Source organism: Pipistrellus kuhlii, unplaced genomic scaffold, assembly GCF_014108245.1.
Source record: "Pipistrellus kuhlii isolate mPipKuh1 unplaced genomic scaffold, mPipKuh1.p scaffold_m20_p_22, whole genome shotgun sequence".
Classification (NCBI taxonomy): Eukaryota; Metazoa; Chordata; class Mammalia; order Chiroptera; family Vespertilionidae; genus Pipistrellus; species Pipistrellus kuhlii.
This window is the reverse complement of record NW_023425521.1, coordinates 5,324,967-5,340,950: the sequence shown is the minus strand read 5'-3', so window position 1 is coordinate 5,340,950 and position 15,984 is coordinate 5,324,967. Positions and strand designations below refer to the sequence as shown.

Below are 15,984 nucleotides of genomic sequence, written 5' to 3'. Positions count from 1 at the left end.
TTAATTTTATTTCTATGTTTGCCCATCAATCTTTAAACACACTTTTACCTACTTTAGATAGCACATATCACACTTTAATTTTTAAATGTTTTTTTTAATAATACTATATGGAAATATTGGTAGGATGCTTGTTTGGAATCCCTGGATTCTCATATAAACTCAACTGCATTACTAGACAGGGAGAAATGTTAATAAGTTCCTGGATTAAAAACGTAGGTGACTAAGTTGCCAACAGCTTGCTGAGGTGACCCCATGGAAAGGATTTGGAGCGAGGCTTTCCAAAAGCTTCCTTCTCCTAATTAAAACTGGGAAGGAGTCTTAGCTTTCACCGTGGACATGATTTTTCTGTTGGCTTAAAATGTGGGTAATTCTCTCTTTTAATTTAATATTTTTATTAATTTTTAGAGAGAGAGGGAGGGAAAGAGAGAGAAAGAGAAAAATTAATGTGAGAGCGAAATATTCATTGGCTGCCATTGGCTGCCTCCTGCACGCCCCCAACCAGGGATCAAGCCTGAAACTGGGCCTGTGCCCTCACAGAAATCAAACTGACATTGGGACAATGCCCAACCAACTGAGCCACACTGGCCAAGCTGGATAAGTCTCTTTTTTTACAGTTGTTTTTGCCACCTGCTTAGCAGCATACGCCACTTCAGAGCTGTTCTAGTCACCGTTCATTGTGCCTTCCCATAAAGTTCTTTATTTCCTTTGCTCAAAACAAATTTTTTATGTGGCAAAACTTTTAAAAAATAGAAGGTCCATTTTAGTCAGTGTCTGCTCTTGTTCTTAGTTCCACTTTAAATTTCTGTGTTTTGGTGTAAGAACAACTTCCCACTGTTCTTACACTAGAGTAGGGGTTCTCCAATCAGCAGAATCAGTCTTGCCTGGGAACTTGTCAGAATGCAAATGACCCATCTGAGAGTGGGCGGAGCCATCTGCTGTCATAAGATCATCTGGAGGCAGGCTAGCTTGAGAACCACTGGGCTAGAGAAAGTCAGCTGAAGATGTGATACATTCCTCAAAAGCTAAGGCTTTGACTTAGAGAAGCCATGCTAATTAAAAAGATCTGCTGGGGCGAGGGAAAGGGGGGAAGACCTTATGAATTTAACTGCCTGGTCCCCCTCAGGATTAGAATCTGGCAGTATTTACCAACAGAGGTTTAGTGTGAATATTCAGCTTGCTCACTGAGCTGAGAATTTGAGTCCACTGATAATTTCTTTCACTAGTCCGCAATTATCGTCACCTCATAGGGTGTGGGGCAGTGTGATTAACTCTTTACAAGTATTTCAGGGCTTTTGCAACAGGCATGATCATTTAGGCATATGGTTTTAATGAACAAGTAATCTGGAATTCCAGGATGCTCACTGCCCACACATTGTATTTATCTTCATTAATTCACTGAACGTTTGATAAATCACCCACTCTGTGTGAGCCATAAGATGAGTAAGACACGGTCCCTTGCTCAAGGAGTGTGTCCATAGGTATGAGGAAACATCCCGAGCACAGTGCTCCAGTGCTCCCAGATGTGTGCTTTTCTACATGTGCTCAAGCTGCAGCCCACAGAGGCCATGTAAACCTGGTCTCAGGATCAAAGCTCAGCTACTTGGAGCATCATTTAGGACTTAATTTCTCCCCCCCCTTCTCTTTTTTCCTTTTGATATAGTCTTTTGTTTACCGCTCGGATGTTGCTGAGAAGTATGAAAATGTCTTTCATAACCTCCTGAATTTAAGAACTGAAATGGGCTTCTAAGTCTCGTTCATTCTGGGAGAAATTCTGAATAAAGACGGACAAATTGACTCCCTTAAGGGAAATAGTTATTTAAACTTTAATGCTATAATTTTTTAAAATAGTAAAAATATAAAAAGGAACCACTTAGAAAAATGACATAAGATTTAAAAATCATAAGTTATGGATTTTGGACTTTATTAAGTCTAAACATGACATGCCCATGCTGACAAAGCAGGCTCAAAGCTTCATGCCCAATCTATGGTGAGTTGTTCACTTTTGTACACGAGGCCTTGACTATGAGAGGTTCTTCCACTGCTTTTGCTATCAGTCCCTCCCACTCTTAGCATCCTCACCACCGTGCAGGAAACCCAGCGAGAACCACTCTGCCTTTTCTCTCCAACTGCACAGTCAGTGCCTTGCCTGCTCTTGCCACTAGCTTGTAGCCTTAGCCAGGTCCCTTTCAATAGCCCTTGCCCTGCTGTCACTAAACAGCAACCTCAGGCATCCAGGCCCTGACAGGAAACCAGACCTCACAGACTAAGCGCATGCGCACGTGGGAGGGCACACTTTAAAGAATGCAAAAGATAAGGAAACTTGAGACCCTCAAGTCTTGAAAACATAGATTTTTTTCATGAGATTTTCTTCCATGCCTAAGGTTTGCAAATGGCCTAAAACACTACCAATTTCAAAGCCTTCTTTTTGGTGAATAATATTAATAATTTATAATAATGAGTTAGCAGAAAATGGCTAAATCAGAGAATGATTCTTTCCATCTTTTGGTATAGGGGTTCTGATTGGTGAGGGGTGTGGAAGGGGAAAGGTAAACACATTAAGTATTCTTATGATTTAAGATGATTACAAATTTGACTTAGCCATTTCTTATCCAGAGCATTTAAAATGACTTGTTAATGATTATCCTTTTCTCAGTCTTCTTGCTTATGAAGAACTGTAAGAGCTGGAGAGATTTCTCTGCATCTTTACCATAAGCACCATAACATATGAGAGCGTAAAGAAGACTGGAAAAGTAATGGTTAATGGCATGCAGATCCCTGCCTTCTTTCCCTTCTGAGTTTTCCATTCATCTGCTTTCTTTACTTTTCTTTCCCATCTGCCATCTCCTTTGGGGTTTGGGTGATACCTTAGGTGATGAGGTGTAATATCTCTCTCTCTGTTTCTCTCTGTCTCTCTATCTCTATGTCTCTCTTTTTCTCTCTGTCCATCTCTCTTTTTAAAGATTTTAAAACTGATTTTTAGAGAGAAGAAGGAAGTATAATTCCTTTCTTAACATAGATGGGAGTAAAAGTGTTTGCTCTTAGTAATTAACATAGCATGAACTGGACTTGTGCTGCTTATACTTAAGAGTAGAAATAGACCTACTGAAGCTCTGCTACTTCCTTTTTCAAGGCATGGTTTCAGTGTTCTGACTGGGGCAGGGGATAAACCAGAGGGCATAGCAAGTAACTTAGAGGAACATTGGCAGTGTTGTTATTGTTACTAGAGAACCCAGTTAGGATTTTGCTGACCAGGGACCAAACCCACAATCTAGGTGTATGCCCTGACTGGGAGTTGCACCCGCAGCCTTTTGGTGCATGGGACGATGCTTCAACCAATGGAGCCACGTGGACAGGGCGAGACTTGGGATTCGTAAGTGTGAAGTAGTAATTATGAATTAGAAGATTATTGCAAGTTTCTGTTTAATTTTAATTCTGTTTTTTGTTTTTGTTTTTTTTTATACCAAGAGAGACCCAGATACAGTCTTTGGAGTAGTTTAATTGCTGTTTCATCTTTGTCCCCTTAGAGCACAAGCTTGCTTTGAGTCTGATCTTTAGGGTTTATTTAAACCAAGTCTCATGAACCGCACAGGGAAGTAGGCAGGAATCTTGTGAGTAGCAGTAAGTTTCACTGGTTTTTGCCAAGGGATATCCCAAGAGCACGTTGAAATGTGGAAGTCATCTGGATCCTCAAAATAAATTGCCTGTAGCTTGGAGTGAGCTGGTTTGACCTTTCGTAGAAACAAGAAGAACCTCTAAACTTCCCTTTGACATCAAGTGGTAACCTGTGGCCCATTAAGCTTTTCCAAATCTCATGATAATATTTCTAGAACTGCTCTTCCCTTTTTTAAAAAAAAATCAAAGTTGATCCTGTTTTTAAAATTTACTTTCCAAAGCAATTGCCTTCACATATTAATGCTTTCAGACTTACATTTGAAGTTCTCATGAGGTGGTTGTTGTTTTTTTTATAATGGGTTGGCAGGAGTAGAATCTTGAAATTTGGAATGAAAATGATGGAGAAAATTTTTGCTGATTTTTTGTTTGCTTGGTCACACAAGAAGTACATGGATATTGAAGTTGGAGAGGTCAGGCCGTGGAGAAATCAACTGGCCTTTATTTTTAGGGCAGCTTCCCTTCCTGATGGGAGTAAAAGGTGGTAGATAAGACGTGTTGTGTAAAGAGAGGCTAGGAAATATAGACCTGGCACATCTAAAAAGGTCCCTTTCCTCCTGCATTTCATTGTATAAACTGTCATGGTGGAAATCATTTTAAATCTAAATTACTAGCCCACACACTGTATATTGACTTAACACTGTATATTGCTGCTCTCTTCACTTGTTTAGATTATCGGATTAGCTGTGTTCTCAAGAATCCTGCAACTGTAAAGCCTACATGGACATTTTACTTATTTATTTATTTTTAAAATATATTTTATTGATTTTTTACAGAGAGAAAGGGAGAGGAATAGAGAGCTAGAAACATTGATAGAAAGAGAGTCATCAATCAGCTGCCTCTTGCACGCCCCCCCGCTGGGGATGTGCCCGCAACGAATGTACTGCCCTTGACCGGAATCAAACCCAGGACCCTTCAGTCCGCAGGCCGAGGCTCTATCCACTGAGCCAAACCAAATTCGGCATACATGAACATTTTAATATTCCTAGATTCCTGCTCAAAAGCTAGGACATTCTGATATGTTTTCACTTTTCCCCCTCTTTATAGATGCAGTGGAGGGAAGGAAAGTAAAGGCCTGTCCAGCTATTGTGCTTATCCTTTTGGAGAAAGAAGTACTCTATATCCCATGGAGTACTTTCTACAGTGGCTGAAAGTCCTTATATTCTGCATTTTTTTAAAATATATTTTATTGATTTTATACAGAAAGGAAGGGAGAGAGATAGAGAGTTAGAAACATCGATGAGAAAGAGTCATCGATTAGCTGCCTCTTGCACACCCCCTACTGGGGATATGCCCGCAACCAAGGTACATGCCCTTGACCGGAATCGAACCTGGGACCCTTCAGTACCCAAGCCGACGCTCTATCCATTGAGCCAAACTGGTCCCGGCTATATTCTGCATTTTTAAGAGCACAGAAAACCTAGGTACCTGGAGATGCCTCTTCTGCCTTTCTCCAGATCACACCCTGTGTGTAAGACAGTGATGAGGCCTTGCTTTCTTCCTTGGAAAGAGAGTCTCCATCTTTCACATTCTCACACAGGGAAAATTCTAGTTTGTAACTGCCTGGAAATTGGATGTTGAGAGTTTCTGCTGAGCTGCCTCCTTTTTGCTCAAAAGGAAGAAACACTTCAACTTTTATCCACATGAAAAGGTATTTCCTGGTACTTTCATGGCTCATTTAGGAAAACATAAGAGAAAAAATGGCTTCCACCAAGTAAGATTTATACATGCCACCATCATTTAATGTTTTCTTTTGTTTTGTTTTTTATTCCTTATTTTTTAAACCATTTCCCCAGATGATTTACTGGGGCAATTATGCTTTCTTTACCTGTTTCTTTTCTTTGTTTTCTTTCCTTCTTCTTCTTTTTGTGGGTACATCTTCTCTTTTGGTGGTTTGTTTCTCATCTTTATTTTCTGAACTTATCTCCTGGTTCCTCGTTCCCTGCATGCCACTAACTATTTTCATTAGATATTAATTGATTTGTGAATTCAGGCTGAATTGCATCATCAGCAGATGGCGGATCCAGACCTGTTGGAAGAGTCCTCATCCCTCTTGGAGCCAAATGAGATAGGAAGAGGCACACCTTTAAGACTTGGGTAAGTACCACTTCAACCCTCCATATGCAGTGGGGTCAAGTTCATTTTTACTGTTCAGAAGAGCAAAAGGTTGGCCTTTACTTGCTTCCAGAATGCACTCTCCCCTGAGCCTGTTGAGAGGTGTTCCTCAGTTGATTTGGATTGGGTTCTCCCAACTCTCTTCTGGGACCCCATGTAAAACTTTAGTCTTTTTGACATAACAGTGTGTAAACAGTGTGTAATCGTGTTTGTCATCCTCGTACCGCTCCTCACTTCCTTCTTTGTCTTAGAGCCTTCCATCCCATGGCGTGGAATAGATTTCCCAACCTGGCTCTTCTTCCTGCAGCTTCGTGGCTGGTGTGATTAACCGGGAGCGCATCCCTACTTTTGAGCGCATGCTTTGGCGGGTGTGCCGGGGGAATGTGTTCCTGCGACAGGCTGAAATCGAGAACCCTCTGGAGGATCCTGTGACTGTAAGACGAGGGAATTATGGCCCATGGACTAGGTCTTGTAAAGGGAGCTCAGGGCAGTAGCACAGCCTGGTGCCACCTGACTCTGAACCTCCACAAAGGAGCCCTTAGGTTTATCCCTGCTTTGACCTGGGAATTTGAAAGACGGCTCTTTTCCTCTTAACTTCCATCATTTGTGTACATATGATGCATATATGACATATACATGTACATTTTAAAGCTATGCTTGTGCATTATTTTGAATGTAAACATGTTTCCCCCCCAGTTATTTTAACCTTTACCTTTATATGTTTTGTGTTACTTATCTGGGACCAACAAAAAAGTAACTTTCTGTGTAGTTAAAGTAAGACATCTGGTTCCAAGTTTGGTAATATCAATATATAAAAAGGAGAGTTCCTAGGTTGTGACCTCTGTAAGTTGATGAAATGTAGTTGGTAAGGTTTTTGTTGTCTACCTGTTTGTTGGGAGACTTAGAAACTTAATTTAAAACTACATTTTGTAAAAAAAAAAAAAAAAAAAGCCAAAAAAACCACACACACACACACACACACACAAAAAAAAAAAAAAAAAACCAAAAACTACATATTGTGCAAGGTAGGATGATCTTCCCATCCAGTACTCTGGAAAGTGGGAATAGCTTAACGTCTTCGCATTTGACATAATGGGACAGAGCTCTTAACATAAACCTGTATTAAGTATGGTGAGTTCTGACTTCAGGGATCACAAGCAAAGATTTAATGTTCTGCAAAAAAAAAAAATTAAAAAAAAAAAATTCACTTTTGTATTAGTATTATTTAGAAGCCTGAAGTTGTTTTTTGTTGTTGTTCTAAATTGTCTTTTGGATTTCTTAAATCAGTATTCTTTGCCCTACCTAAGAAGAGAGGTTGAATTGTGAGACTTCTCAGGGTGGGTGGGTCCTGCAGCTAAAAATAATCCAGCGACAGTAGATGACTTCTGTCCTCAGCATTGAGTAGGAGCATGGTGACCCTGAGGTTACGGTGAGTCCCGCACCCAGAGGAGCATCTTACAGTCTTACTGAAGGCTGGCCTGGGGCTGTGAGGACACTGTGGTATGAGTGGACCTGTTCTCAGGAATGGGCAGCAGAAACCATTTTATCAACAAATTGAGGAAAGGGTGCCCGGGATCTCGTAGCTACAGCAGAGCAGCTGCACCAAGAATGTGCACCAGTTTGCGGTATTTCTAGAGGATTTAGGAATTTAAGTCTTAAGCCTTATCTCCTTCACTCGTCATCCCCTTTTATCTTATAACGTTTTGTTTTCTTATTCTACAAGCTCCATAGGAATATGAGAAAATAGAGACAATCTTGGTTAACACCAAGTAATAGCTGGTTTTTCTCATCTTTCCTTCCAGACTTCAAGTGTAAACTTGGTATTTGGAATGGGTTGCATTTCGCCTTGCCCCCTAAAGTCTAAATCGGAATGGATCATGAAATCCTACATCAACACTCTCCCCAACTACTCCGTTCCTTATAGTTATCCAGGTCTCTTTATCTGGGAATTTCTAAGCATGGAAGCAGACAGGAATGTCTTTCTTCTCTTTCTCTGTACTTACGGCTTTCAGGCGATAGAAGATTTAAAGTGGAATTGGTAAATAGGGTGAAGTTATATACTAAGGGAAGAATCATCTTAGAATCTGTGTCAAGCCCCTGGTTGAGTTTAAAAACAAATACAGGAAGTTTTTTGTGACTTAGTAGTTACAGGGCAAATGTTCTTGTAGTGGAGCTTAAGAAATGGATGGAAGGTAGTGGTTCAAGTACAGGATTGCCATATCCTCAACAGATTTTTGTTGTTCCTGCATCACCAGGAAAGTAAGTTATTTAAGAGCATTTTTTCTGGGTTACAAGTCTGAAGTCTCGATTTTCGGTTTGGGGCCTAGGGCGACTACGTGCACAAGTCTGTGTTCATCATTTTCTTCCAAGGGGATCAGCTAAAAAACAGAGTCAAGAAAATCTGCGAAGGGTAAGAGAGAAATGCCTTCCCTAAGGGTGCAGGCTAATTCTTCTAAGTCTTATAGACTATAGAATGGTGAAACACAAACCTTACTATAGTTTCACATGGTGAAAACATCTTTTAATAAGGTTGGGTTATTTTAAACAACTAGGAGTGGCCCAAGTTCAGTTTTTGAAGAGCTGTCAAAACCACAATTTCCACCCAGGCCACTGTGGCTCAGTTGTTTGAGCGTCATCTTGTGCACTAAAAGGTCATAGTTTCAATTCCCAGTTAGGGCACATATCCAGGTTGCGAATTTGATCACAACCAATGGATGTTTCTCTCTTACATCGATGTTGCTCTCCCTCTTCCTCTTCCTCTTCCTCTTCCTCTCTCTTCCTCTCTCTCTCTGAAATCAATACAGGTATTTTTTAAAAACACATGACACAATTTCCTTTTCTTGGAAAAAAGTAATTAGGATTCATGATTTATAAATGCTCCATTGTTCTGGGACAGTGGTTCTGCATACCCAGCAGTGTGCCACAGGCACCATGCCCTTAAACTTTTCTGAAATTCTGCCCGTAAGATCTTTCTTCAGTGCCATTTTTCTAATATAAATTGTATTACTGTTTTTTTGTTTGTTTTAAATATCTTGATTGATTTCAGAGAGGAAGGAAGAGGGGAGAGAGAGATAGAAACATCAATGATGAGAGTCATTGATCGGCTGCCTCCTACATGCCCCCTACTGGGGATCTAGCCCACAACCTGGGCATTTGCCCCAATTGGAATCAAACTGTGACTTCCCGGTTTATTGGTAGATGTGCAATCACCAAGTCACACCGCTGGGCTAGTTTTTGTTTTGTTTTTAATCTGAGGAAATTTAATAGCTACAGAGAATACCAAGATAGTTCAAATGTTACTGCTCTATCTGTAGGCTATTTGCCATAAATAATTATTATTGATTATTATACCAGTCTGAATTAATCCTATTTTGGTCCTTCTAGTAAAGTAGTATTACTTTCTGAGATAATTAAAATTGGATAGGCTAAAAAATATCCGTGTTCCTCAGGCTATGTCTGTATATTTCAGGTTCCGGGCCTCACTCTATCCCTGTCCTGAGACACCCCAGGAGAGGAAGGAAATGGCTTCTGGAGTTAATACCAGGATTGAGGATCTCCAAATGGTACGTAGAGGGGTGATGAGAATTTGTTTTTGTGTAATACTAAAATAGAAGACCAGTCTCCTGCCTTGAAACACAAACAGTTTATTAGGCACCTGCAGTAGCTCAGGGTGCCAAAAAAGGAAATGTCTCCTTGGGGCTGGGGAAAAGTTTCATGGAATAACTGCTTAAAAAAAGCATTAATCATCCTCAAAAGGGACAGGAATGCTGTGCATCTGCAATCATTGTTGCTTAGAGTATTCAGTTCTCCTCATCGTGAGTCAAAACTATGCTTAGTTAAAAAAAAAAAAAATCAGCCGAAGCCAGTTTGGCTCAGTGGTAGAGCGTCGGTCTGCGGACTGAAAGGTCCCAGGTTCGATTCTGGTCAAGGGCATGTACGTTGGTTGCGGGCACATCCCCGGTAGGGGGTGTGCAAGAGGCAGCTGGTCGATGTTTCTCTTTCATTGACGTTTCTAGCTCTCTATCTCTCTCCCTTCCTCTCTGTAAAAAAATCAATAAAATATATTTTAAAAAAAAATAAAAAAAAATCAAACAATATAGAAGTGTGTACAAAGTCAGATCCACCCTGACACACACACACACACACACACACACACACACACACACTCTACCTCCAGAGGCAGCCACTCTTACCGCTTGGTGTATATTCCTCTGGTCACTGTGGATATCAACCACACAGCCTAGCCAAAGCGTTCTGGTGTAACTCTTGTACCCAGGAAGAGACTGCATTAGATTTTCCCAAAATCACAGTGTGTGTCACAGGGTTCTAAGAAAGGAGTCATGGTTTATGGGTACATGGAAGGAAAAGGGTGGCCAGTTGGAGTGTTGTTTCCTGTTGAAAGAATGTGAAGAGTGCCCCTTAAAAAATTAATAAACATACCAATCCCCAAGGCATTTCTTTCTAGTGGCAAAATTGTCAGAGATATGTTGTAATTCCCATTTCAACTTCATCTTTCCCTCCGACCCCCATTGTATGTGACCCACCAACTAGGCCTACTTCCAGTTCCTTTGAGATATTCTTATCTGTTTAACCCAAACTACTGGTGGACGTGTCTGATTGTACAAGCCTGGTGCCCTGTCACTGAACTTGGCCATATTAGTATGTTCTGGGTTCTAGGACTATCTTATCCCCTCCCAGGCTTATGGGTAGGTTTGAAAGAGTATGTGCAACCCACATGAACTGACCTGAAACTTTAAAAAGGGATTGAATACCAGGGGGTGGGAGATAGGGAAAGAAAAAAAGCAAATAGAACATTGCTTCCCAGAAGTTGTACTATAGTAATTGTGGAATTGTCAACAGCCAGAAGGAGAAAAAGTAGTTTTGTTCCTTTATTCTCAAGTTATTTAAGAGTTTACCAAGGACATTTTTCCCCCATTAATTTTTAGAGAGTGGAAGAGAAAGAGAGAGGGGAGGGGAAAGAGAACTATGAGAGAGACACAGCAACTGGGGCTGGGAATCAAGTCTGTAACCCAGGTACATGCCCTTGACTGAGAATCGAACCCAAGACCCTTCGGTACCAGGGCCTATGTTCTAATCACTGAGCAACCAGCCAGGGCAGCTTTTTTGTAACCTTTCTATGTAAGTCACATTCTACCGCTCAAGATAGTTTCCTGTGATTCCTCTGAGGAACTCTGTACTGGTTTCCAGAGGATCAGCACTGAAACATCCCCTCTGCAACACCCCCTCCCAGCCTGACAGGAACAGAGCCCTATCTGCCCATGATGACAGTGGTATGTGGCAGTCTAAATTCCCTCTAAAGGTTCCGGATCCTCCTGGCCCCAGTGTCTCCTGTCTCCGGTTATGGGGTCTCTCTCGGCATAGGCAGACAGTGGCGTTCAGCATTGCCTCTTTCCCATGGTTCCCTGCTGCTGGCTTGCCTTCAGGGGATTGATTCTGCAGCTTGCTATTCTTCAGTGTGGATTTGTTGCTTTGTCAGCGTCTGGACTTGTGATGCTGACTCTCTGGAAAGTCACCACTCTTTAATGGGCCAAGTAAAAGCCAGTGAACTACATTGTTGTGCCATAGATTTGGCGGTAAGATTAAAGGTAATGGTATAAAGGCAAAAACCATTTTATCGGGCTTCTTTTGAGCTTGAAGCTAAATAAAAATGAATGTTAGTAAATAGAACTTTAACTTCTTATCATTTGACCCCTAAAAAGTCATTCTAGTCGAAGGAAGAAAAAACAAAACAGATTCCCAGCAACCCTTCTCAGAAAGCTGTGCCTTTTGCCATTCATATCCGGAGACTTAAGACTGGTGTTAAGAAGATCCTCCCATGTTCCTTTCTCTCTCAAAGGTTTTGAATCAAACGGAGGATCACCGCCAGAGGGTTCTGCAGGCAGCTGCTAAGAACATCCGGGTCTGGTTCATCAAAGTGCGGAAGATGAAGGCCATCTACCACACCCTGAACCTGTGCAACATAGACGTGACCCAGAAGTGTCTGATTGCAGAGGTCTGGTGTCCTGTCACTGAACTGGATTCCATCCAGTTTGCACTCAGAAGGGGCACGGTGAGTCCCCCACAGCAAGCAGGGCGGCCTATAGCTCGGAAAAGAGGTTCCCATCAACACATTTTTAAAAATATATATATATTTTTTTTTTTATTGATTTTGTACAGAGAGGAAGGGAGAGATAGAGAGTTAGAAACATCGATGAGAGAATCATCGATCAGCTGCCTCTTGCACACCCCCTACTGGGGATATGCCCGCAACCAAGGTACATGCCCTTGACTGGAATCGAACCCGGGACCCTTCAGTCCCCAAGCCGATGCTCTATCCATTGAGCCAAACCGGTCCCGGCCATCAACACATTTTTATAACATTTTACTTTCAGAGTTCTTCAATATACACATCGTGTGTCCTGACAATGCATTTTTCATATGTGTCCTTTTTTTCCAAACGTGGAAATTGTACTTTAAAAGAAAAAGATTAAATAACTTAATCATGTATCTGTAATTCTTCAGGGTAGCTTATGACGAGAATGTCAATTTCCTAATCCACATTCTTGGCCCATTAGTATAAACTGTGGTATGACCCTGGGAGACTCACTTAGTAGTTAGAAGTACTGCTCTATTCAAAGCATTGATCTAGGTAGAGGTGTACAAAATAAGCCCTCAGCTACTTTACAGTTTCCTTGGAGAGGCTGACATGCAATCTTACAGTCAGACTGTACAGAAGCCAGTCTGTACTCAGAGTGGTATATGTGTGTGGAGAGAGGGTGTTAGCTTTCCCAACTAAGATGATTGAACAAAAGCTTCAAGAAGGTGGCATTGGGGCTTTGAAGAATGGGTGAGATGCCGATTTACAATGATGAGAAATAAATATGGACAAAGGCAGGAAGTATAGTACAACATTCATGGTTGGGCAAAAACAGAATTATAATGGGCAAACTGAAATGTGAATTTGATTAGGTGGAACCTAATTGAGGAAGGTTTTAAAATACCAGGCTACTTTTTAAATTCTCTTTCAGAAGGAATGGAGAGGCTGTAGAAGTTATTTAGCAGTGAAAAGACATGACCAAATCTGTTTTAAAGAAGTAATCTATTAATAATATCTTAGTTGGATTAGGGAGTAGAGGGAGTCTATAGGTGGGGATCAATTAGGAAGTTATTTTAAACACAGAGCAGTAAACTGTAAGGGACCCTGGGGTAAGAACTGACAATAGAAAGAGAAAATAAAGATGAATTTGTGAGACATTCTGAAGGAAGAATCAATTAGGTAAACTTGGTTTCTAGCAACGCGTGGGAGAAGTACAAGAAGAAATAAACATAACTGTTTTTGACGCATCAAAGCTGGGTGCCTGGTAGGATAATGGTTCAGTTAATGGAAGTAAAAGTTCAGCAACAGAAACTTAGGGGAAAGATTCAGTCACATCTAGAGGCTGGATTGAAATCCACATGGAAATGTCAAGCAGATATTAGGACTGGTTCTTGATAGAAAAGGCAAAATGAAAGATGTGGGATTCATGAGAGTGGAAGGGAATGAGACCTCTAAAAAAAAAAAAAAAAAAAAAAAAAAAAAAGGTAGCTAAAGATAGGATGTTGGGAGTCCTGTACTGTTTTGAGGTGGTCAGAGGAGGAAAAACCAGCAAAGACAACAAGCATGAACAAGCATGGCTAGTGAGCAGGAGGGGATTCTATGGAATCAAGGTTTTCTCCCAAAAAGGGTCAGGGGCTTGCAGATGGGAGAGAAGACCTTTGGATCTGGTGACCAGCAGCCACTTTGAATAAGCGTGCTCAGCTAGACTGCAAGGATTCTGGAATTTAGAGCAGGTGGTGAGGGAGGAAAATCAGAGAATGTACTTTGCTTTCTCCATAAACAGAGCAGAGAACAATGGTTACTTTGGTTTCACATTTTAGAATTAAATGTGTGTGTTTTTATAATAAGTTTTTTCTTCCCAAGACTTAATTTAAATCTTTCATTGTAAATTTTATGCCTAGTTTCAGTTTCCCCAAAAACTGGGGGAGATTGAGATAGAATTTATATGAAATAAAACCCGCACATTTTATGCATACAGTTGGATGGGTTTTGATAAATATGAATACCTATGTAACCGTCACCACTTAATTTGCTATGTGTGCTTAATGTTTGCCAGGAGCACAGTGGGTCCACCGTGCCCTCCATTTTGAACAGGATGCAGACAAACCAGACTCCCCCAACCTATAACAAAACGAACAAGTTCACGTATGGCTTTCAGAACATAGTAGATGCTTATGGAATTGGAACTTACCGAGAGATAAATCCAGGTAAAAGAAATAAAGTTTGAATCATTTCCCTCTAGAGTAGGGGTGTCGAACTCAATCAGAGAAGGGGCCAAAATCTAAAATCCAGCCTAAATCGCGGGCTGAATGGTTTACTGAACAGTCATAAACTGTCATTGTGATGGAAACGCAGCGTAGTGCAGTGATGACAGCGAGGTGCAGGCCACATTGCAAGGCCTGGCGGGACGGATTTGGCCCGCGGGCCTTGTGTTTGACACATGTGCTCTAGAGGTTTTATTTTTTGCTTGTTACATATATACTTTTAAATATATATATTTTTTTATTTCAGAGAGGTAGAGAGAGAGAGAGAGAGAGAGAGAGAGAGAGAGAGAGAGAGAAACATCAGTGATGAGAGAATCATTGATTGGCTGCCTCCTGCACACCCCACACTGGGGATCAAGCCCACAGCTCATGGGCATGTGCCCTGACCAGGAATCGAACCATGACTTCCTGGTTCGTAGGTCTATGCTCAACCATGGAGCCACGCCAGCCCGGCTCTTTGTTTTATCTTTTAATGCCTCACTTTAAATGCTGTTAACAACTGGCTTAAAGCTAAAGACATCAAGACCTCAGCACTAGTGTAACTCTTGTGGAGAGGTGCCCATTTCACTCCTGTTCTGTTTTTTATGGAATAGGTTATTTGGAGAACTTCCTTGATGATTAAGCAAAATTTGACTGTATAAAATTTTTATTATTAAAATTTGAAAGAATTATAGAAATTATCTCATTCAAGTTCCCATCAAAAGGAGAAAAATCTTATATATTAAAAAAAAAAAAGAGAGAGAGAGAGAGAGGTGGTTTTATAGGCATGAGCTCTGTTGATTGGATTCTTCCATGTATATGTTTTTCAGCTATAAAACACCTGGCTTTCTCCAGCACACCATCTGCAGGAACTGCTTTAAGCAAAAGTTCTCCCTCCCCCCAAGATATCTGACATTTTAAAATGGCCTCCTGTTCCAGATTAGAGAAAATATAGCAATTATTGACCATGTTAGGCACAAAGCAGATTTCTCCTCTGTTTGGAGAGTTAATTATTAAGTCAAGAGTCTCAAAATTTGTTTTCAGCCAGAGCCTTCTTCAAGCCCTGCTTTGCTCCGGGTGCTGGGCTTTCTCCTCGCATTGCTGCACAGAGAAGAAAGCTGCCCGTCCAGGAGCAGTGTCCCAGGGATTAGAGAAAAGGAATCGGAGAACAAACCACGTTGTTGCCAATGCTAGAGGCAAAGCTTTCACTTCCTGTGCTTTTCTTTGCTTAAAATTCTATCCGCAGCTCAGATGCCATCAGAGCTCCTTGTGAGGTGCACAGTGCCGAGGGACATTTTCTCGACCTTAGCTTATGGAGAGCAAAGTTGGGAGTTGTTACGGTTTTCTGTGCTTTGTCTTTTTTTCCTTTGCTTTTTTTTATTAATTTTTTTAATTTTTTGTTGACATCATTACAGATGTCCCTATTCTGCCCCTCTTTGTTTTATTTTAATATATTTTTATTTTTTATAGTATTATAGCTATCTCCCATTCTCTCCCCCTTGTTTTTTTTTATTAATTCATTTTTTTATTACAGTTGACATGCATCACTATTAGTTTCAAGTGCATAACATAGTGATTAGACATTTATACACCTTACAAAGTGATCATCCAGTGAGTCTGGTACCCACCTGACATGCTTTGGTTTCTTTCTAGCTCCATATACCATCATCACTTTCCCTTTCCTGTTTGCTGTGATGTTTGGGGACTTTGGCCACGGCATTTTGATGACCCTGTTTGCTGTGTGGATGGTGTTAAGGGAGAGCCGGATCCTCTCCCAAAAGAATGAGAATGAGGTAATGTGTAAGTTACATTTTGTGGTAGACTGAAATTTTATAATTCCTCAAGCATTCATTATGAAAA

The 15,984-nt window shown here is 40.9% G+C and overlaps 1 protein-coding gene across 11 annotated transcripts in view; it reads left to right on the top strand.

The window, feature by feature from the left end:
- Positions 1-15,984, top strand: part of ATP6V0A1 (ATPase H+ transporting V0 subunit a1) — a 52,475-nt gene that overhangs the window by 13,703 nt on the left and 22,788 nt on the right. For 7 of the 11 annotated variants that reach the window (XM_036451732.2, XM_036451737.2, XM_036451733.2 and 4 more), the window contains 7 exons: positions 5,663-5,766; positions 6,092-6,218; positions 8,112-8,194; positions 9,254-9,347; positions 11,642-11,854; positions 13,938-14,088; positions 15,778-15,917. In XM_036451732.2, coding sequence (XP_036307625.1) covers positions 5,663-5,766; positions 6,092-6,218; positions 8,112-8,194; positions 9,254-9,347; positions 11,642-11,854; positions 13,938-14,088; positions 15,778-15,917 — 912 coding nt within the window. The remainder of the gene's footprint in view (positions 1-5,662; positions 5,767-6,091; positions 6,219-8,111; positions 8,195-9,253; positions 9,348-11,641; positions 11,855-13,937; positions 14,089-15,777; positions 15,918-15,984) is intronic. The other 4 variants (XM_036451738.2, XM_036451736.2, XM_036451735.2 and 1 more) reach the window with 1 other exon arrangement.